Source organism: Aphanomyces invadans (assembly GCF_000520115.1).
Source record: "Aphanomyces invadans strain NJM9701 unplaced genomic scaffold supercont1.1, whole genome shotgun sequence".
NCBI lineage: Eukaryota > Oomycota > Saprolegniomycetes > Saprolegniales > Verrucalvaceae > Aphanomyces > Aphanomyces invadans.
Window position 1 is genome coordinate 2699301 of NW_008580146.1, and position 20995 is coordinate 2720295.

General features: G+C 54.4%; 6 protein-coding genes across 6 annotated transcripts; 3 read left to right on the forward strand and 3 right to left on the reverse strand.

The window, feature by feature from the left end:
* Positions 1–106: 106 nt before the first annotated feature.
* On the forward strand, positions 107–830 carry H310_00818 (hypothetical protein; the record flags this gene model as incomplete). The annotated part of the gene is made up of 1 exon (XM_008863740.1): positions 107–830. One exon carries the CDS (start codon positions 107–109, stop codon positions 671–673), a length of 567 nt encoding a protein of 188 aa, XP_008861962.1. The 3' UTR covers positions 674–830.
* Positions 831–3761: 2931 nt separating this feature from the next.
* H310_00819 (hypothetical protein) lies at positions 3762–6112 on the forward strand (the record flags this gene model as incomplete). Its single annotated transcript, XM_008863741.1, has 4 exons — positions 3762–5528; positions 5576–5647; positions 5706–5861; positions 5912–6112. The coding sequence occupies 4 exons, from the start codon at positions 3762–3764 to the stop codon at positions 6110–6112; spliced, it is 2196 nt and encodes a 731-aa protein (XP_008861963.1).
* Positions 6113–6269: 157 nt separating this feature from the next.
* H310_00820 (hypothetical protein) lies at positions 6270–7441 on the forward strand. Its single transcript, XM_008863742.1, has 3 exons — positions 6270–6454; positions 6508–6525; positions 6582–7441. Exons 1-3 carry the CDS (start codon positions 6288–6290, stop codon positions 6844–6846), a joined length of 450 nt encoding a protein of 149 aa, XP_008861964.1. The 5' UTR covers positions 6270–6287; the 3' UTR covers positions 6847–7441.
* H310_00821 (hypothetical protein) lies at positions 6788–7451 on the reverse strand. The gene has a single exon (XM_008863743.1). The coding sequence runs from the start codon at positions 7304–7306 to the stop codon at positions 6899–6901; it is 408 nt and encodes a 135-aa protein (XP_008861965.1). The 5' UTR covers positions 7307–7451; the 3' UTR covers positions 6788–6898.
* Positions 7452–8970: 1519 nt separating this feature from the next.
* Positions 8971–13553, reverse strand: H310_00822 (hypothetical protein). Its single transcript, XM_008863744.1, has 7 exons — positions 13391–13553; positions 11870–13312; positions 11389–11817; positions 10591–11336; positions 10311–10531; positions 10046–10246; positions 8971–9993 (listed from the first exon to the last, which is right to left on the reverse strand). The coding sequence occupies exons 1-7, from the start codon at positions 13546–13548 to the stop codon at positions 9046–9048; spliced, it is 4146 nt and encodes a 1381-aa protein (XP_008861966.1). The 5' UTR covers positions 13549–13553; the 3' UTR covers positions 8971–9045.
* A 381-nt stretch (positions 13554–13934) lies between these two features.
* Positions 13935–17917, reverse strand: H310_00823 (hypothetical protein). The gene is made up of 9 exons (XM_008863745.1): positions 17308–17917; positions 16414–17252; positions 16227–16364; positions 15842–16169; positions 15582–15689; positions 15050–15534; positions 14720–15005; positions 14501–14663; positions 13935–14444 (listed from the first exon to the last, which is right to left on the reverse strand). Exons 1-9 carry the CDS (start codon positions 17833–17835, stop codon positions 14215–14217), a joined length of 3105 nt encoding a protein of 1034 aa, XP_008861967.1. The 5' UTR covers positions 17836–17917; the 3' UTR covers positions 13935–14214.
* Positions 17918–20995: the final 3078 nt, after the last annotated feature.

Sequence of the window (20995 nt, forward strand, 5' to 3'; positions counted from 1 at the left end):
ATGGATCGACTCACGGCAAAACCGCCATGTCGTTCTCCGCCCAACGGCGCTCGCAGAGAACGCACGGCGCTTTGCCGACAGTTTTTCCTTTCATTTGAGCTCGAGCATGGTGACCAAGTGGATGCTGCTGGCTGCCGTGGCTCTGCTCGACGCGCATGCGAATCCTGGATGCGCCCAAGACTTCAGTCAATGCAATGGTGAAAACTGGCCCTTCTCCGTGTGCTGCCTCCATGAAGGCTTTTCCTGCACCTACATCAACCCCGACCTGTCGTTGTGTCTCCAACTACCCGTCCGAAATGCATCATCTGAAAATGGAGTCATCGTTGCCGGCACAACAAGACAGCGCTTCCTACGTGGATTTGCAGCAATGGCCGCAGCATCTGAACCAGCAACACACCAGAACATGGACAACAGCGTGAATCGTCCTGTTGGTTACTTGGGGCAGTGCGGTGGCATCGGCTACGGAGGCACCACGACCTGCACCCACGGGCTCTTTTGCCATGTCGAGAGCCCGTATTACTCGTCGTGCTTGTTCAACCCTACAGACGACTCGCATGTAGCTGTATGGAGGAAATGCGGCGGGGCCAACTGGAGCGGTCTAACGCAGTGCCAAGAAGGGTCGACCTGCCAAGTGCAAACCGTGTGGTACTCGCAGTGTGTTCCGTTAGTTTAAGACGCTGCTACCTCAAAACTCCATCAAGCGTCCCGACGATGGGTCTCCATCCAAAGCACACCCAACGACATCTGCCTTTCATCGACGTATGGCTTGTGTCAACCCTCGATGGACCTGGGTAGAGAGATGGCACGTGGAAACGAAAAATGTAAAAATGATGGCATGCCAACGCGCATTCTACGTGTGGACAAGGTCACAACGTGGGCTTTGGTGTGGGGAGTCGTGGCGTCCAGCGCGCTCTTGCGTTAGCACGTTGAAAGTCGTCCACACAAACGATTTGCACGTCGGAGTTGTCACACTGTCGTCGCAGCAGCCAGTGGGCGCTTCGCCGCGTGGTTCCCACTTCGAAGTCAATGGAGGACAATCCAACTTGAATTTTGCCGCAATGGGGCGACGAGCTGCTCGAACGAGAGACCTTGGCGCCGAGGCGGGACCCCTGGTATTCTTCAACCAGCAGTGTTCCTGGGCAATCCAAGCGTACATGACGCAGCCTGATGTGCTTTCACAATCGAACGCGCACAGAGTCGCATCCGATCTTTCTGTTATCACAAGTCTTTGCCAGGAGAGTCAGCGCTGTCTTGGATGTCCGACTTCATCGACGGTCGCCGTGGCGACTCGGTAGCCAAAGTAGTCTTCGGTGCCACGGTGGGAATTGGCGTTTGTCCTGGAAAAGTGGATACTCTGGAGTTGGTGCAGGGGTAAGCACGAACAAAGGTTCTTGTGCGGGAATTGGGGCAGGAAGCACCGTCGTTAACTCTCGCGATGGCTCTTTCGTTGTAACTCTCGCGATGGCTCTTTCGTTGTGGGTTTCGTAGTCGTCGGTTCTGCTATCGGTTGAGGCGTAGGTGCGGGAGTCGTTGGCTCTGGTATCGGTTGAAGCGCAGGTGCGGGAGTCCTTGGCTTTGGGATTGGTCCAGGCGTTGAAGCGGCCGTCGTCAGGTCTGGAAATGGTTCCGAGGTTGGTGCGACCGCCGTCTACTCAGGGGTCTGTTCAGGTGTTGGTGTGGCAGGAATCGGCTCTGGAGTCGATTCTAGGGTTGACTCTGGGGTCCCTTCAGGTGTAGCTGTGGCAGATGTCGACACTGAAGCTTGCTCTCGCGTCGGTTCAGGCGTACGTGCGACAGTTGTCGGCGTTTGAATCGGTTGTGGCATGGGCGCGGGGGTCTTATTCATCGGCTCTGGAGTGGGTTCAAGTATTGGTGCGGCCGTGGTAGCATCTGGAATCAGGAGTTGGTGCGAACGCCGTCAGCTGTGTTGGTTTAGCGGCAGGAGTCGACTCTGGGGTCTGTTCTGGTGTTGATTGAGGCGTAGGTGCGGCTGTCGTCCGCCCAGGTATCGGTTGAGGCGAAGGTTTGGGAGGCAAAGTCGTCGATTCTGGGGATAGTTGAGGCGTTGGTTCAGCCATGGGTGTAGGAGTCACGGTCGTCGGCTCAGGGTTGGTTCGAGCGACGGACCAAATGACAAGGTAGCTGACTTACTGGGGTAACGCTGGTTTTGGAGGTACCAACGTTGACTTTGGGTGTGGCGTTGGGATGGATGATGTTGTGGTTGGCATCGTTGTTGGTGGTTCTTGGAAGGCACAGGGAGTAGTAGCCATTTCCGTAAGTGCATTGAAAGTTTGGGTTTTGGCAGGAGGTCGAGTAAATCCAATGCTGGCCATTGCACTAGCTGCAGACGTCGTATGCACAGTTCGCTCGTTGAATGGCATCGGAGGTAGCCACTGTTGCGACTTGCACGGCAACAGCCATCGGATTTTTCATGGTCCACGCGCAGGCAAGATGACAAACGGCGTGTTGCGCTGGATGAGGAATTCGATGCTTCTGACATCGTCAGAGCTGCATTCCCGTCAAGGGTAGTTTCGTGGACACGTCGAGCATGATAGAACACTTCTGTCAAGAGAGCTTTGGCGAACACTTCCGTCTACCCAACGGCACGAACGTCCCGACGACATCGACCCGTGGCCACTGCACTGTCCATGGGCAGTCTCAGTGAGATGGCCCAAGCGCGGTCATTCTGCCATGTCTTGCACCGCACGGCCGCCTGGTCCATGTTGTGACCATCCCAACCAAACGCTCTCGAAATGGCGATCTTGTCATATTGGACCATGAATAAATATGGGTATTTCTCAAGATCGTCCACCGAGTGGAAATATTTCTCACGATCGTCCAAGTTGAACGTTAATGAAAATATTTCTATACCAAATCGTCCATCGCGGCATGATTGGCTAAAAGTCTAACAAGCCTAAAATCTTTGGAAGTCAGTCCGAGGTGGGTTTTAGTCGTCTCCTTCCAGAATTTCAGCGTCCCCCTGCAATCACCGACCGCGCCCGCCGTCCACGACGCCACACTGAGCGCGACAGCTACCGAGCGGTATGACCTAGCGACTTTCGATGTGCACCTGGTCCACCATGCCAGGCATGCTGCGACCTCCGGCTCATGAGATTTTTAGCCAATCATGCCGCGATGGACGATTTAGAATTAAAATACCTCACGTGCGTTCAACTTGGACGATCGTGAGAAATATTTCCACTCGTTGGACGATCTTGAGAAATAATACCCAAAAGCTATCCCAAAAGCGCACTCAACATTGTCAGCATTTTCGTTGAAAACGCCAATACTTCAAGTTCAAAGTTAAACTTGGAAAACCAGTGACGATGTATTTGTCGGGGCCGTCGAGGAGAATGACACAACTAGCCAGTGTACTCGATTCAGCTGAGAGGTTGTATCCACGCCTCTTTCTTTTACACACTATGTACGAGTGTGCTTGCCATGAACGACAGCTTCCGTGTACCGGAAATCGTCTTACTTGGTGGTCACATTTTGTGATTACGTTAGGTCATGCATACAAATGTTGACTGGCTCATTCTGAAGTTCACAAAAGATGAATGGGAATTGTCTTTCTACATTAATAGTCGCTGGATACAAATATCAATTATATATTTGTGATTGAACAAAATATCGCCGTCGGGAAAGTGCATAGATGGACAAGCATATGATTGGTTGAATGGAAAGCATTTCTGCTTTGTGATTGGCTCTTTTCAGGCGGGGATTTCGGCTCATTTGAGTTTTTGTCTCCCGCCAGCACCACGATGGAAGTACAAGTGCCACCGTCACGGCCGTCAACGACGATGGATATCGCCGCGGAAACGGAAAACCTGCTCCAGAGTCTACGACAGGACAACAAGAAGCAGCAGGATGAAATCCGAGCGAGGAAGGAGGCACTGCTTCTGAAACTTCGTGCGAAGACCGTTCCAACGTCAACGAAAGCGCTGGCCATCCCCGCTCCTAATGTAAATTCTTTGTTGCCATCGGCGGCTTCTGTTCAAATTCCAGTTGCCCGTGCGACGTCGCATCCTCTCTTGAACGGTAAGAAGCGTATGCTGGGTGAAATGAAGAAGGCAGCCCGGATCCAAGGCGCCGACTCGATGGCGAAGCTGTTTGGCTACAAAAATTACGTTGAACAGAAGCAACATCTTGAAAAAGAGGAAAAATTGCGCATTCAACTCTTGGAAATGAAGAAGAAAGCTGAAGAAGTTGCCAAAGCTACCGTTCTTCACCAGATTCCTGACGCCGACGACGAAGAGAGCGATGAAGACTTCGTCCCTGAAAACGAGTCGTCAGCAGATAACGAAAATGACCTCAATATCAAGGTCACGAACACCGACAGCGACGATGATGAAAGGGATGTCGTGGTGCTGGACGAAGACGAATCGAGAGACCAACCTGTTCCCAGTTTAACAGGCAATCCTGTTGTGATACCATCCAACTCTGACGCCACAGCGAACAACTCCGTGAATGTCATGGCAGCCGCAGGTCTTTTGTCTGATGAGGACGAGCCTCATCATCACACGTCCGATGATGAATCGCAAAGCGGTGACGATGGTGCCGTTGAAGGCACGACTACATCTCCTTCCTCGTTAGTGCCAGCTACTCGACCAGTCCCCCGGCGCCGCCGACTCCAGCGCCCCGTCACGATTGGCAACTCAGACGAGGACGAAAACGACGCAGACATGAGCGACGATGAACAAGAGAACGACGACAACGATGCTGCTGCGGATGCCGCAACTGAGCAAGCGCGCAAGGACTCTCGCAACGCCGATAAAGCGGCCAACTATCGCGCGATTCTGGCCGCCGACGAGGCCGCTGAATCTGGACGCCGTCGGGACAAGCAAAGCGGTGGATTGCTGAACTTGGTCGAGTCCGAAGCCGAAGAAGAAGAGGAAGAAGACGTGCTCAAAATTGGCGGCCTAGGCGACTTTGGTTTCGGCGTGGCCGCGCCCAAGCCCGTGGAGAAGGAGCGTGAGACGGAGGCAGACTTAGCGCTGCGGGAAGACGACCTGGACAACATCGTGGATGAGTTGTCAGACGATGAAAAGAACAAAGATGCAGACGACTACTTCCGCGAGCGCATGGAGGCCGAGGACAAACAGCAGGTCAGCGAAGTCATGCGCAACGTGCGCGAGGGGTTTGGAAGGAACCGGCGCGTGTTTTCGTCCAGTTTGAACGGCGAAGCCCGCGGTCGATTCAACTTGGACGAGTTGGTAGCTGCCGATGGGAGCAAGAAGGAAGCTGCGCGACTTGGCTTGCTCGAGTCGGACGAGGAGAGGGACGACGAAGACGACGGCGACAAGAAGGCCGAGGAAGATGAAGAAGACGAAGAGGAGCGCATGGAGCGAGAGCTGCGCGAACGATACCAGCGCCAGCCCAAGATTTACATCACATCGTCCGAGAGTGAGTCAGAGTCGGAGAACGACCAAGACCAAGACGACAAGGAAGAGATTCCGTCCGACGAAGAGCGCGAAGCGCGACAGATGAAGCTGTTTTCTGCTAAAGCCAAGATCAACCGTCGCATGCAGGTAGAGGGATACTACCAGGAGAACCATTGGCTGATGTGGCACTGCAGCGCATGATGCAACTCAAAGCCAGCGAGCCCAAGGCAGCGCTGAATGCCCTCGATGAAATCGACGACAAAGAGGTACCTAAGCGCAAATCGTCGCGGGAATGGATGGATGCTGAGATTGCTGACACTATAGCTCGAGCAAGTGGTCCTTGCGCCGTCCACTGCTACATCAGGTGGTGCACATGCCAAAAACGTGCCGGCTATGCCCATCGCGCTGCAGAAACGGGTATCCACGTCATTCACGACATCTTTCACTCGCATGGTGGATTCTCGCAAATTGTTTCACGTGGTACGCCTCTCGATCCCCAATTATTTTCCATGTCTCTGATACACGTGTAGAGTGCGTCGAAAGCGTTTGTGTTTACATCCGTGTCGACCGACCTGACCGACAGCATCGACGACGCATCCTCGTCGATGACCACCTCGATCAAACGAAGAGCCGTCGACTCAACCCACCAGACCATGCCTCGCAAGAAGTTGACGTTGCACAAACGTCCGAGCTCTCTCTTCCACACGCTGTCGTCGTACCAGTGCAGCTAGCACGTCGTCCGACGAATTCAGTACTAAAGTCGTTTGCGTGGGCTGGACAGAGAGTACTACACTGTGGGCTCTGCGCTCGGTACGCTGGCTGTAGTGTGCCATCTCGGCGGGTGCTGCACTCGTAAATGTAGCGACTCTCACGAGCACATTGCAGCGCGCTCGAACCGTGAAACGCATGATAAATAACCGTTTGGCGATGGTCGAGTTGATCGAGATCATCGTGAAGGGGTTGTGCCTAGCGTATGCCGTCGCCATCTTTGGTGTCGCCCAGGCTCTCAAGGGGGAATCCAACGACTGGTTTTTCCTCTACATGACCTACGTGCTGGCCATGACATGTCCATGGTACGGCTCCTGCCGCCGTCCGTCCTCGTGCTCATGCTAGCTGTCGTCTGTAGCATTTGGGCGCTCATCCGGTGCGTCCGTCGTCTGCACAGCACGCTCCACACATTTGTATCCATCGATGGTGTAGGTGTGCCCGGGAGTGGGATGCGCGCCGCAAAGTCGTCGTGGTCAAGGAGAAGAAGAAGAAGAAACCAGACATTGCGACCAAGAAGGATCCGTTGGTGGGGCTAACTCAAGCAGAAATCCTCGCGGCGCAGCGGGAGAAGGCCAAGGACATTGGTGGCATTGGCGACGCGAAGGCGGCGAAAAAGCCCAAGAAGCCCAAAGGCAGCCCCAAGCGAAAGGGTCCGCCCAAGAAAGACAAGATCCCGAAGGGAGATGACAACGTGTAAAGTGTTTAACGGGACCGATCGCTCCATACTAGCTACGACGACGTTGTGGCACTTATTGGGGGAGGATGGGGGTGTATTCTGCCCGTTGCTCACCAGCAAAGAAGCCGTACACAACGAAGAGACCGCCCACGACAAAGTGGATCCAGGCAGAGTAAAGGCCATAGTCGTTCAGGAGTCGGTAGGTGTAGAAACCAAGGAAGATGGCGAACAAGCCCGATCCGACGTAGCTTTCCAAGAACGAGAACCACTTCAACGGGACCTTCCACCCCAACGCGGCCGTCGAGAACAGCACGAGCGCAAAGAAGAGTTGGTACAAGCGCAGAAACACATTGGCCACGTCCAACCGAGGCGACGGTGACAGGTACGTGTCTTCGGCCAAGGCATAAACGGCCGCAATGGTCGAGAGCAGGCCGAGAATCGCGAGGAGGACTTGGTGGACAGTCGAGATGGTGTTGGCCATGTTAGCAAGCGCAGGCAAAAGGAATTATGCCATCCCAACGACGTCGCTTTCTTCCAACGTGGCTGTGAAGTGGCAGCGGGGGAAGGCGAAGAAGACGAAGGCACAGAAAAGTGGAGCGGCCGGCGTCGGCTTTTCTTGACGGGCAAGTTGCACTTCGTGTAGGTGCAACAAGATTCCATCATCCATTTCATTTCATACAAATTCCAAGATACAGTTCATCCAGGAGAATATAATATTTTACGTTGTCGCTCCGACGACGCCGCGACAAGATTCCTTGAAATAGTGTATCCATTGCAAAACAAGGCGATTTGGACATTTCAAGCATGTGAAGAATTCCTGTCGTCCATCCAGACGTTGCATGTAAAATAGGCATACCATTGCCATTGTCATGATGTCACTATTGACTGTGCACGGTCGGAAGGATAATGGATGGAGAAAGCTCAGAAGAGGACCACCCCCCGTGTGCGTGGCTCGAGCCCCCGACGTCGATTGGCGTGTCGCTGGCTGATCAAAAGTGCAGGTGTTTTGGGGGCGCCGACTGCACAACCACACGCCTCGACCTCTTGCACGACGTGGGGCGACCATAGGGGCGTCGTCATCGCCAGGTTGTACCTGCAGTCGTCTTGGCGGCAAACTCCAGGCAGTCGGGAGGGTCCTGGCAGTTGGGTTTGTTTGGGACTGCTCTGCAGACGTCGGACGATGGCTTGTGTTTGTCGAGTACTGTTTGGTTCGTCCTGTTCACTGGCTGGCACACGATGACAAGGCTGCAGTTTTGCGGTGGCCGCAACGTTCTAGTGGCGATTGGATTGCCTGACCATGCCAAGCACCGTTCAAGAGTTTATCCTCTTGGCCGCCTCGGTATGGTACTCGCTGGTAGTTCGACGTTGGACAGTCCCGCCCACGATCCAATGCCCAGCCTTCCCCAACCTCCTTGGCAATCGAGCCACTGCTCGAGCTCGTAGACACCGACATGGCGGCGGTGGCATTCGTCGTGGCTGAGATGAATTGGCAATACCCGTGTGTGCCTGGCGAACATGCCGAGCCGACATGGCCCTGAAGGCAGTCAGAACGTGGAATAGTACCGACAAACAAAGACTCGTGGGGTATGTTGATGGCGGCATCCACAGGCTCGAAGCATTGCCCTTCTTCCGCTGACAAGGCGCAGCGTCAACCACCAGCGCAGCCCACTCCCACCCTGTCACCGTGATTCCCTCGACAAGGCTAGTGCAAGGTCACAGGCCATATCCATCGTTGTCTCGATTTCCCCGTCAACGCAGCACGTTGTCGGCACCATCCAAGCAAGTAGTTGTCAAGAGTTGTGCTCGTTCTGGGTAGTCATCACGTTTCAGAAATAGTGAAATCCAAACTCGCCAAACAGAGGACGACAACTACCATCAGAATCTACCCACGACATCACAAGGCGCCCAGGTCCTCACCCCCCCACACACACACAGTTTGTGCCAGCTACGCGCGACGGCAGAGCCTGTTCGCTAGGATCGTGTAAGGCGAGTCCAGGCGCTGGTACAGGACCGAATCATTCCAACAGCCGTTGCGATCACTCGTGCAGCAGCGCCGTCGAGAAGCAGACTGTACAGCGTGTAGCCACGGTGAACAAGTGCATTTTCACCAAGGACAAGGCGCCAACCACGGCGCCGTCTTGGACACGTGGCCATTCACCCGAGAGCTGTACGATAGTGGTCATGGAATGAATACACATTACGCAAATGCGTCACGGGTTATTAGCCTTTGGTAAAGTAGTCCCAGATTTGCTGAATGCTGTTGCGAGTTATGTCGGATGTGGGATCGAGCAACGTCGAGGCGAGGCCGCGGAGGTCGTTGAGTAGATTTTGGAGCTTTGCGGCAAAGTCGGGGGCAAGAATCACGTCGCAGTAGCTGCGCGTCAACGCACTCTTCTCGTCCATGTCAAGGACACGATGGAAGCAACTGCGGAGTTCGAACCGATTGTTCCACTCACGCTTGGTCGCAGCCGATACGTCGACAAAGGACGGCGTCAAATGGTCTTCGCCCGTGCGCGCCAGGAGCAACTTGTTTATGGCCATGCACTCACACGTGGCGACGATGTCGGCCAAGTACGCTTCCGTCGACTGGAGTTTCCCGAGCTGCGAACTCAAGTACGGAATGCTAAACAAGTTGGACTCTTGGAGCGTTGTGAGGACGTGGTGCGCGTTCGTAAAGACTCCGTCGACCCATTCCAAGTATTGCTGAGCCAACTCGGTCGAGTACGTCGCGTTGGTGCTGCCGTCGTTGGGCGTGTCGGTTGTCGCCAGCAGCATGGTCAGGTCGACGTGGCGGGTCGGCGCCGCCATGAGCTCCATCAAGATGCTCGGTCGGTTGGCGCATCCACTGGTGCTCCACAGCCGATCGTCCATGCTATTCGTTTGATACGAGTAGGCGTATTCGCCCAGCGACGTCGTGTCCATGATGTCGCCAGGCGTTTTGAACGTGCGCGGCACGTATTCGGCCATGTCGTCCGCGTCGTCGATGTCGACTTGGCGGAACTGGTCGTTGCCCAACGGATCAAAGAACTGAAACACGAACGGATCATTGATGCCGTCGTTGGAGCTTGCCCCGCGGTAGCACGGCCCTTCCGTTGTCCGAGTCGCGCGCGACGGGTTCATGCAGCCGTGGCACGCTTCCCAAAGCGCGTACATGCGATCGATATTCGTCTACGCGCAACGTGTGTCTGTAAGAATCGTCCAGGACGCGAAATGCATCTACATGATGCAGCAGGAAAACAGGGTCCGCGGGCGAGATGAACGTGCGCAAGTAAGCGCCCGATCGTTCGTGGGGAAGGATGTGGATGTCGCCGAGCGCGATCGAGGCAAACGTATCGTAGTCGTACGCACGGGCCAGAGACGACGCCAGGTTTAAAAACGATGTGGACGCCAATGGAGAGGCGAAGAAGCCGTTCTCGTCGCCCTAGCAAACGGCCATCGTCAGCTCTCCCTTGGCGATATCCCATCACGCATGCGGAAAAACGTACAAAGTCATCCCACCCACGTCGAATAATCGGACACGTCGGGTCCCACTGGGTCTTGTACTTGTGCAGCTCCATGCCGGCGTGCCAATCCTTGGTGACGTCGTTCAGGACGCAGTAGCCCGTGGCGCTGCCGGACGCAACGCCCGACTGCGGGTCGTTGTAGATTGGAATGCTGACGAATTTGCTCGTCGTCGACGCGCCGCCACCCCAGTCGCGCAACACACCTGGCAACACCTCGTCAGCACGTCGAGGCATGTGCTGTGTACGTGCTGACAAAACGTACCGCTGCACTGGCTGCGCGACGCGCACTTGGTCGTTTGCATCGCGACGGCATCCTGGGCCCAGTCCCAGTACGGCAGGGTCAAGCACGAGCACTCGCCGCCCATGGATCGCAGCATGTTTTCCACGATGAGCAGCCACTTGCGGTGCCAATGCACGAAAGCGTTGGTGCGATGCGCGTACTGATCGTTCGGTTTGAACACGTGGACGCCCGTGATCTTTTGATACAGCCCCGTTTGGAACAGCTTGGTCACGCACCGTTGGGTGATGGCTTTGTCTTGATCGGAGAGCTGGTACCAGTCCTTGCGCACGTTGCTGCATTTGCTCTTGGTGCATACGCTCGCATGGTTCGCCGCAGGCGACACACACGTGTACAGCGCTTCGACGCGGCACCGTTTGCTACATCCATCGCCCGACACAGTGTTGCCGTCATCGCAGGATTCCGAGTCGGAGACGAATCCGTCGCCGCAAGTGGGCACGCGGATGCACGAAGACTCTGCGCCGACGCGCGGCGTCGTGCACTCAAATCCGATTTCAATCGTGCACTTGGAGCTGCACCCGTCGTTGTTGTCCGTATTGCGGTCGTCGCACGCTTCGTTGGCCGTGCGGATCCCGTCCCCGCACACTGTCGAGCACACAGACGGACTCTGGTGAGTGCACGCATACCCTGACTCAACCCGACACGTCGAGCTGCATCCATCGCTCGATCGCAAGTTGCCATCGTCGCATGCTTCCCCGCCGGCCAAAAGGCTACGACCGCACGCTTGTTAGCAACCAAAGACACTCGTATCCATTGGCATACCCATCGCCACATACGGCGCGGCACGTCGACACGCCCGTCGACAGCGTCGTGCACACAAAGCCCGACTCCACGTTGCACGTGGAGCTGCATCCATCGCCCGACACAGTGTTGCCGTCATCGCACGTTTCAGGACCAATGATCTTTCCATCGCCACAGGTAGGTGCGCACACGCTCAGCCGCGAGTCGGACGCGCTACAACTGTACCCGGTTTCGACCGTACATGACGACGAACATCCATCGCCGTCGACCGCATTGTTGTCATCGCAAGCCTCAGCGGACGTCTTGACACCGTTGCCGCACACGCCTTGGCACACACGGCCATGGCAGACGTAGCCGGCTTCGACTTGACATGTTGCGCTGCACCCATCGCCGGCGACACTGTTGCCATCGTCGCAAGTTTCACCGGCGTCGGTGTAACCATCGCCGCACCTACGTGTCACCACCTCTGAAAAAAATGGCTGACTTGGTAGAGACGACGCACCGAGGCGGGGGCACCTCGACTTTTTTGCAATCCACACACGCACGCGAGATCTCATCGCACTCTTCCCAGCCCTTAACGATCCCATCTCCACACACAGGGCTGCACACAGACTTGGTAGCCTTGGCGAACGAGTTGTCGCAGTTCCAGCCAACTTCGACCGTGCAAGACGACGAGCACCCGTCGCTGTCGAGGGTATTGCCATCGTCGCACTTCTCCGTGCCCGTTAACAACGCATTGCCGCAGACCGGGGCACACACGGACGTTTTGCCATCAAACGAAGGGGGCGAGCACTTGTAGCCCTTTTCGACCTTGCACTCCAACGAGCACCCATCGCCCGTCACGCGGTTCGAGTCGTCGCACGCTTCAACAGGAAACGCCGTGATGCCGTCGCCGCACGATGCTAAACACACAGACGCGCCCTCCGAGTTGATCTCGCACTTGTACCCCAGCTCGATCGTGCACGTATCAGAGCACCCGTCAAACGGAGACGTGTTCTTGTCATCGCACTTTTCTTTGCCGGTGACAATACCGTCGCCGCACACGGGATGGCACACCGACTTGCCGGTCGCGTCGGGGGTGCAGGCATACCCTCGTTCGAGTCCACAGGTTGGGGAGCACCCATCTCCCGCAACGAGGTTGCCGTCGTCACAAGCTTCAAGTCCCAACGCATGAGCGCCGTCGCCACATGTGGCTGAACACAAGCTCTTGGTAAGCTGATGCGGCTGCGTGCACGTGGCCCCGCGTTCGATTTGGCAGCTGCTGCTGCACCCATCGCCATTCACGATATTGCCATCGTCGCACGTTTCCGATCCTTCGAGACGAGCGTCGCCGCACGATATCAAGTTGCACGCGCTCAACGCATGGTCCTTCGTCGAGCATGCAAACCCAGCTTCGATTTGACACGATGTTGAGCACCCGTCGTTGTTGTTGGAATTGCCATCGTCGCATTGTTCATCTGCCGTCTTGATGCCGTCACCGCAGCGGCGATTGCAGTCCGCCTGGCACGTAGTCGAGTAGCATTCCGCCGTGCACGCGGCACCCCACTGCCGGCCAAATGAGACAGCACTCGTGTCGCACTTGGAGGCGTGGTTTTTCACACAGGTCGAGCAAATGGGGTCCGCTGGGTGGCACTGCGGCGTCGGCGAGCACTCCGTGATGCACTTGGGTTGCTGGCACGTTTCGTAGCACGGGATATTCCAGTCGTCGCGGGTGCATGACGCAGGGGCTTGCTTCGTGACACAAGCAGAACATGCGGAGCTGGGCGATGACTTGGAACAGAGTGGATTGGGGAGGCACACGGCGGCGCACTCTTCCATGAGCCCGAGGGAGAGGCAGTGGCAGTCCTTGGCGAGATCGTACTGTGGGTCGTATCCTTCCATCCCAACCACATAGCACAGCGGGGCGACAGCTTGCTTGGCCGCCAAGTTGGCGATGCACGAGTGGCTATGAGAACGAGGAACGATCATTTAAGTCTTTCGAACAAAGGCTGCAACAAATCACATCCGTGGCGGACCTACGCACCATTGAAAGTTGATGCTTGGGTCCGTCGAGAGCAGGAACGGGCTGCGAAGAATGACTCGGGCAGCGTCATAAAAGATGTCGGGGCAATATCCATCGCTCGCGATCGCTATTTGAACCAACGCAGCCGCGGTGACGGCGGCCCGCTTGACGCTCTGCATGGCAGAATGAAAACTGGTTGGATCTTTGGATCCGACTAGCCAGGCGACGGTTCGCAATGAACCAATCAAAAGTATTTCTGAAGGTTTCGAGAGATTTGATTCGCCATTTTGTCAGAATTGCTGTGGCATCTCTATGTAGCACGGCGGCGGGGGCGATGCACACGTTGGGAATGGCGACGTCTACATCAGCGCGAATCGTTGGGGATGCTGTGGCAAAGAATCGTAGGCTGAGGTGTGTCTATTTGACTTGGCCAAGTGTCCACCACCAGTCTGCTGAACACGCTCGAGGTGAACTTTGAGAATAGGAGCAATCAGGGGAGAAGCGGAGGACGTTTGGTTGGAACACTCGCATGAGACGAAGACGCCCCAGTGTCATGTACGCAATATGTACACGTGCAAACAGACGAGGTTTCCGAGGCGCAAGTCCCCAGCAACACAAATCAAGTCGAAAAGATTTCGTCGTCTGAGATGTCTGCAAAATGGTCGTGCACCAAGAACTTAGTTTACTTCGTGACAGAGCGCAAAGGCATGCATGATGATACATGTCTGCATAGAACTGTCCTCGTTCATCAAACGATCTCCGCCCACAGCGTGCGTTCGTCTTTTCAACCACACCATGGACTCTGAATCGAAAAATTGGCGATTTTACATGAACCAACCATCGTGCTATACCACACCACCGACGAGCAGTGGTGAAGATGCACCCAGGTCTTCGTCGGCCTCTTCAATTGCATTCAGCCCCACACGGCTCTTGAGGGTGTGTAGCAGGTGGTCGCACGACGACTCAAACCCGAGGTCCGCAGCAAAGTGATGCATCGTCGAGCGAGACAGTGAATACATTTGGTTTGGAGGTAGCGCGAAGTCGGAGTGCAAGATGACGGGGAAGATGGGCTTGCCTACAACCGTGACAGGAGGCGGTGTAAGTCGGCAGCGAAATATAGTTGGAGGCGACCTTTGTCTTCAGCAAACGCTAGCTGGTCATTCAACAGCTCCGACTTGACCGACTTGGCCGACAAGATCACAATAACGGCAGAGCATCGAAGAATGGCGTCCTTTGCCGCGTGGACGCGCATGCTTATCTCTTGGTTTGTCTTTAGGTCCATGTAGCACTCGAGCTAGATACATTCCATCCGCAACATCAGAACTTTTCTCGCACGTGGAATGGTCGTACCTGCTTGTGTTTGGTAAGTTGGTTGTACAATCTTCGGGCAAACGATCGGTGGCAGTCGCCGTGGGCCAAAAAGACAAACTTGCGATCGAGCATGCCGTGATTGGGACTGGCGTGTGGGCTCAGGAAGAAGCTCGAGTTGTTGGAGCCGGTCGGCGATCCCAGCGTCATTTGCGACCGCATCATCGACGCTCTTTTCCGCTTCTTCTCAATTTCATCGCGGATGCCGTCCAAGAGCAATCGAAACTGCACATGGTACTTGGTGTCGTTGTAGGTGTACGTAATGTTCCTACCCACTTCGTCAGTGTCATCCAAGATGGCGGCTCGGGGTACCGTGGATTCGCGTTGTCGATGTGGGTGATGGCCGGCTCGAATGGAACGATCTGCCGCGTGTACAAGTATACTTGCAGTTCTTCGTTTAGTCGAACGTGCTCGGTCGAAATTGGAAGCACAGGAGTGCCCACTTGCTTTGCCGTCGCGAGTTCCTTCAAGCACCACTCGGATCGCGTGTAATCTTCCGTGATGATTGCGACGAGCAGCGTCGCATTCGAGATGCCCTTGGCGATCTCTTCCCGCCAGACCGAGCCTCCGCCGATCCCGGATGGGTCCATCGTGTCCAGCCATGCTGTAATGTTTACAGCTTCGAGGCTACGACGAAGTTTCTGCGCAAATTCGGCGTGGGAATGGGTGTAGCTGATCATGACGTCGCGGTGGCCTGCTGCGCTTTTGATGGCGAACTGAAGCGCCGTGGAAGTTGCAATGTCAATGGCGCGGAGGCCGCCGTGGTTGGTTGCCATGATGTTGGCGCCACAGCCCACCTACAATGCGTTCGTCATTCCAACCTTGTCGACGCAACAAAACTCACCAAGGCGGTGGCCGTGTCTTGTTTCTCGTGCTTGATGGCAATGTGCAGCGCTGTATCACCGCTCGACTTCAACCTAAAGTTGATGTCGCCACCGTACTCGACAAGCACCTACACACGACACAACTATTCAGATGCTGCAGTTGCACCCTCATGTGAGCAAGAGCCATCCAATGCGGAAGAGACAATGGCACTTTGTCCGACAGCAAGCCAGATTTGTCATGTAGCATCCCATGGCCAGTCATGTAAATATGTAGTTGTACCCGCAACAGATCCGAATGCACATGCTCGGCAAACGCAGCGCAAATGAGAGGAGTCAAGCCCTTCGCGTCCTGGAGGTTGGGGTCGGCTCCGTTCTCCAGCAGCACTTGGACGACGCTCGTCTTGTTGTTTCGGACAGCCCAGTGCAGTGGACTGCGGCCTCGGGCGTCTTGAAAATTTGGGTCAGCGCCGCCATTGATCAGCGCCAGCACGGTGGACGCTTGGCCATTGATCGCAGCCCAGTGCATGGGGGTGCGAATGTTCACGCCAATGTAGCCGTGTTCGCCCAAACAATTCGGGTCAACTTTCATCTTGAGATATTTTTGCACCCTATTCCAGTGTTGAGATGTTCCGTCGACCACCCGATCGTATCATTTGGTAGCGTACTTGGTGACGTTGCCGAGCGCAGCGTATCGATGGATAGGGGTCAAGGCGACGTCGCCGCCCCAGTCCTCCAGCGCGGCACACACGGCGTAGTTTTCGCGCAAATAGGCGACTTCGAGCGCCGAGATGCAATTCTCCGTCCTATGGCGTCTGTGACACCACGAGATATCCAGAAATGACCGATACATACCCTGCCCCGGGAATCATGAGCAAGTTGGCGCCTGCCGACAGCAAAATGTCGACGATCTTGGGATGCTCGGCGTGAAACAGGGGGGGAAGGCGCTCGGCGGCGTGGGGCGACACGGCCAACATGTCGACCTTTGCGTGCATTTCTTCGACCAAATACCGGACCGTATCGATGTGGGACGTCGCGACGGCGCAGTGGAGTGGTGTCAGCAGCGTCAATCGTTTGTGTTTGTGTTGGTCGACAGCACTCACGGGTTGCGCCACGATGTACCGCATGACAAACCAAAACAGGTCGGAAGTGCTGAAGCGCACGCGGGACACTTTGTCAAGGGCATTCACATCAAAACCGGCGGCAAACAGCAAACGCAGCGCGGGGATGTTGCCGTTGGACGCAGCGACGTGCACAGGGTTCTTCTTGGACACCGAAAAGTACTTGAGCGTCAACTTGGCCGACGGGTACATTTGAGACGCAAAGCCAGGGCCGAGCGACGACTGGGCTTGTTGCAGTAGCGCATCCAGGTCGTCCAAGTTGCTATGTTCGACTGCCTTGTACAGCTGCTTTCGAATGTAGTCGGCGGATTCTTGGTTGTGCGTCGCGCTCAAATGCGCGCGAATGTCTCCCGTTTGGTTGGACTCTCGAAACGCACCCAGTTGCATCTTGATATGTTCACGAAACCGGGTAAAATGCGAGAGGAACGCAAAGAGGCTGAGCAACACCAAAATGGACACGACAAAATATGCTATGTCTAGGACTTGGCGGCATTTGAAGGGGTTATTGATGGCGTAGAGGATAAGTCCCATGAAAAGGAGCATGATGTATACCACCAAGAGAACTGCCAAGACCTACAGATGACGTGAGAACGCGCCTCGTTGTCCGGTCCATGGTAGCTCAACGTACTTCGCAAAACTGGAGGTACCATGTCCGCGTGACTTTAAATTTTTTGTCCGTGAGGTCCGACGGCTTTTTGCGCGTGAACAACTCGAACGCTCGGATGCCGGTGGCAGGTAGGGTGAGAAACAACACCGCGATGCCACACCAGTATGCGAGGAAACCAAAGGCCACCCACTCATTGCACTGAAACGCATGGTCTACATGCCACAGGGGGTCGGCCTCGACGTCACTCTCTCGGAAGAGCAAGAGCAAGGCAAGTGCAGCCACGTCAACGGCAATGATGCAGAAGCCATTCACAAAGAGTCGACGCGCGAAGAACGAATTGCGGGTAAAGGAAAACCCCAAGAGATGAGGGGGAAGCTTGTGCATCATTTGGACAGCTGAATGCGGCGGTGGTCGCTTCATGGACGCCATTTCTGCCGGCGTGACCGTGATCGAATACCGCGGCCCATGTCCGTGAGGTTCGTCGTCGATGTCAGTCAACTCCTTCATTCCATGTATCGAGACGCGGATTTCATCCTCATCCTTCTTCATTGTGTCAGGCAAGAGAGGCGCCGTGAACGTAGGCGCCGCCGAGGAGTTCAGGATTATGCTTGGGTCCTGGGGCACACTGGAACGAACAACACTGGAACGAGCCTCTGTGATTGGTTCATTTTATCCGGATTCCGGATGTCTACAGTATTTGCGTTGTCACACGAAAATTAGAAACGTGCGGAAATTCACTGACGTATACGACAACAATTGCATTTTCTCGTTTCGTTGTGCAATAGGTGGGTATAATCTGTGCCTTTTTTACAACTGCATAGCTTGTCAACACTTGTGAGTGTTAATGAGCTTGTAAATTGCTTGCACCCACACAATCGGACTTGTGAAAATGCAGGTGCAAATTGCCATACCTGAATGACATAATTAGGATCCTTCCGATGCAAGAAGCGCAATTAGCTTGTCATTTGTAAGGTCTAGTGGAAGCGGGAAAATGTTATTAAACTCAGGAATTTCACCAAAATAGTGTGACTTACTTTGAAACTCATTTCTGGTATCAAGAAAAACTGCAGTATTTTACAGTCCGCGAGAGCATCGAGGGGGCTTGCAGAGGTTTATGGGCAAAGAATTGGTCTAATTTCACAAGGTTTGGTGCATTCTACTCGTCAAACCTTCTAAAATTCAGTAATTTTGTAAACAGCCTCTGAAACGATATGAATTTCACGATATGATTGAAAAACCGTGACACTTAGCACAAAATGAACCCATGATGTTCAATTACTTGTGAAAATGAATGAATAAGTGCTGTATGAAAGTTTGATGAAAAAAATATATCACGAACTGGAGAAACCCTACTATTTCTATATTTGATTTTTCATCATCTTCATCATTATCCATCAAAATACCTGTATTCGATCTACTTCATCTGTTCCATAGTACTACCGACATGTCAAAACACAACATTTCCATATTACCACCGACATATTATTGTCATTGGCCCATGAACAAATGTATAGATTTAATTGGCTATAACTCCTATTCGATGCTTGGAATTCCGTGGTGTTGGAGGTACATGTCCGACTCATGGAGGAGGAAAACAGGGCACGCCACATTAGCCATGAGGTTGCCAGCACGTCTCAATGCATCTTTACGTAGGTGGGGCAACTTGAAGTGGTTGTCGCCTAAATGCTCAAGAACCAGGCGCATCACAGCCTGCAGCGAGAGAAAGACGTTCTCCAGCTTGTCGACACTGAGGTGGTCGAAAGCTGTCAACGTCGAGAAAATCACATCGTCAATGGATGAACTCACCATCTTGTACTGTAGAGCTTGGATGGATGCAAAGAACCCAAGGTCCAGGACATTCAGGTCAGGGCTGTTGGGCGGCTGACGACGAACGACGAACTTCCATCCATCCGTGGAGACGCTCTCCAGGACTGCATCCGTGACCGAGGCATGGGGTGTCGCATTGTCGTGCTGCAAAATGACCCTTTTGTAGGCACTGGGAAAGTTGGCCTTGATAGCGGGAACAACCTTGTGCAGAACGAAGTCACGATAAACATCCGCGTTGACGTTGACTAACGTCGAGACCATAGTTCCAGCGGCGCGATTCCGAGAGTTGCGAGCGGCCGGGGCTTGCTTCACGAAAGGCCACATGCCGACCTTGCCATTGAACAGAACGCCGCGGTCATCGTCAACACGGGGGCGGGCGACGGTTGCCAGCGGAGCTGGCAACTAGCAGAGCTCAACGGCCGGCGCGGAGCGCCGGACGTGCGAGCCACAATACGCGACCCTGGCCAACTTGTTGGCATCCGTGAGCAGGGGCTTGAGGCGTGACGAGCGGCGTTGGATGATGCCGGCCTTCAGGCTGCGGCTGAGTGTGCCAAGCGACAAGCCAGTTGTTTCCGAGATGTCGCGCATTGTCGAGCGCTGGGAGTGGGGTACAGCGTTCACCAAAGCTGTGATCTCATCAACCGTGTAGACTGGCTTGCGACCCACACGGCCTGGATTGTTCGACGTCGGCTCGTTGCTGCTGAAGGAGGACCACAGCGAAGAGACCGTGCTGCGGTGCAGGTTTAGTTGGGCTGCAGTAGCCGAGATGGCTCCATGGACCAGCTTGCCCTTGGTGAAGGTGCGTTGCAGCATCTTCACAACCTCGAGCTTATCGTCGGCACTCAGTTCTCGGCGTATGCGTGGCATGTCAGTGGTCATGGCGGCAAATTCAAAAATAGTGGCTCAGGTCCCCGACTTTTGAATTATAAAAGACGACTTGCATATTTTTATATAAATTCTCAAAAAAGGATGTGGATTTCGACCGCCAAAACTATGTTTTCGCGTCCTGGTGTCAATGCACGCTCTCTTCGGTTTTTCATGTTCTTTCGAAATTGATTTCAATCATTCAGTTTGCATAAAAAATGAATTTTTGGGGTTGCTTAAAAGTCAAATGTCGGTGGTAAATTGCAACAGAGGAAGTATTTCCTTCATTTCTTGGCCTATTTCGATGAAATAACTGCCAAAATGACCGCCTTGATTGGGCGGATCGTTTCCCACCAGTTTCAAGGCCTTGACGAACTTATGGCGGCAAACGTGATTTTTCCAACCTAATGGACCCTTCCACCTTGGCTCGGATGAAATTTTTCGTCAAGCTGCGCCTGCGGCGCAGCTTGTCCTACGACGAAAAGCTGGACATACTTTGGATGCAAGCAACGCTACGCGAAACTGGTCATACTGATGTCACTGGGACCATTGCACAACTCCTTGGTCGGACGAAAAAGACTGTGCAAGGGGTTCTTGCAGAGTTTACCCAAGCTGGCGAGTTGTCCGTCGCAGATACCCCGTCGAACACATCCAACCACCACACCATCGTGCCAAATCGTCGCGCGGTTCGAATACTTGTCAGAACCTTCATCCGTGACCGCAGCGTTGCACGTACCCGAACTGTGGCAACAGATGTCTTGGCTCTCTTGCTTGAGCATCATGTTCTGGCCATTGATCTCAACTGCCACAAGAGCTATTCGTCGTGCCTTCGAGGTGTGCAGGCTTTTCTTGCAAAGCAGGGTTACGCTCGAGGGAAGCGTGTTGGCGAGACTGAGTACAGCACAAGCAAGGAACACCAAGACGCACGAGACCAATATGTTACCTACCGTGTCTATGTCTCCTCGTCGGCCTGTTGTGTACTTGGATGAAAGTTTCATTCATCACCACTACGCACGTC

Coding starts and splice junctions, on each gene's coding strand:
- H310_00820 (XM_008863742.1), top strand. CDS start 6,288: ATGATAAATAACCGTTTGGCGATGGTCGAGTTGATCGAGATCATCGTG.
- H310_00821 (XM_008863743.1), bottom strand. CDS start 7,306: ATGGCCAACACCATCTCGACTGTCCACCAAGTCCTCCTCGCGATTCTC.
- H310_00822 (XM_008863744.1), bottom strand. CDS start 13,548: ATGCAGAGCGTCAAGCGGGCCGCCGTCACCGCGGCTGCGTTGGTTCAA. Junction 11,818..11,869: donor GTCGAGGTGCCCCCGCCTCG/GTGCGTCGTCTC, acceptor GGTGACACGTAG/GTGCGGCGATGGTTACACCG. Junction 10,532..10,590: donor GTCGCGCAGCCAGTGCAGCG/GTACGTTTTGTC, acceptor AGGTGTTGCCAG/GTGTGTTGCGCGACTGGGGT.
- H310_00823 (XM_008863745.1), bottom strand. CDS start 17,835: ATGAAGAAGGATGAGGATGAAATCCGCGTCTCGATACATGGAATGAAG. Junction 15,535..15,581: donor AAGACACGGCCACCGCCTTG/GTGAGTTTTGTT, acceptor AACGCATTGTAG/GTGGGCTGTGGCGCCAACAT. Junction 15,006..15,049: donor ATCGACAACGCGAATCCACG/GTACCCCGAGCC, acceptor CGAAGTGGGTAG/GAACATTACGTACACCTACA.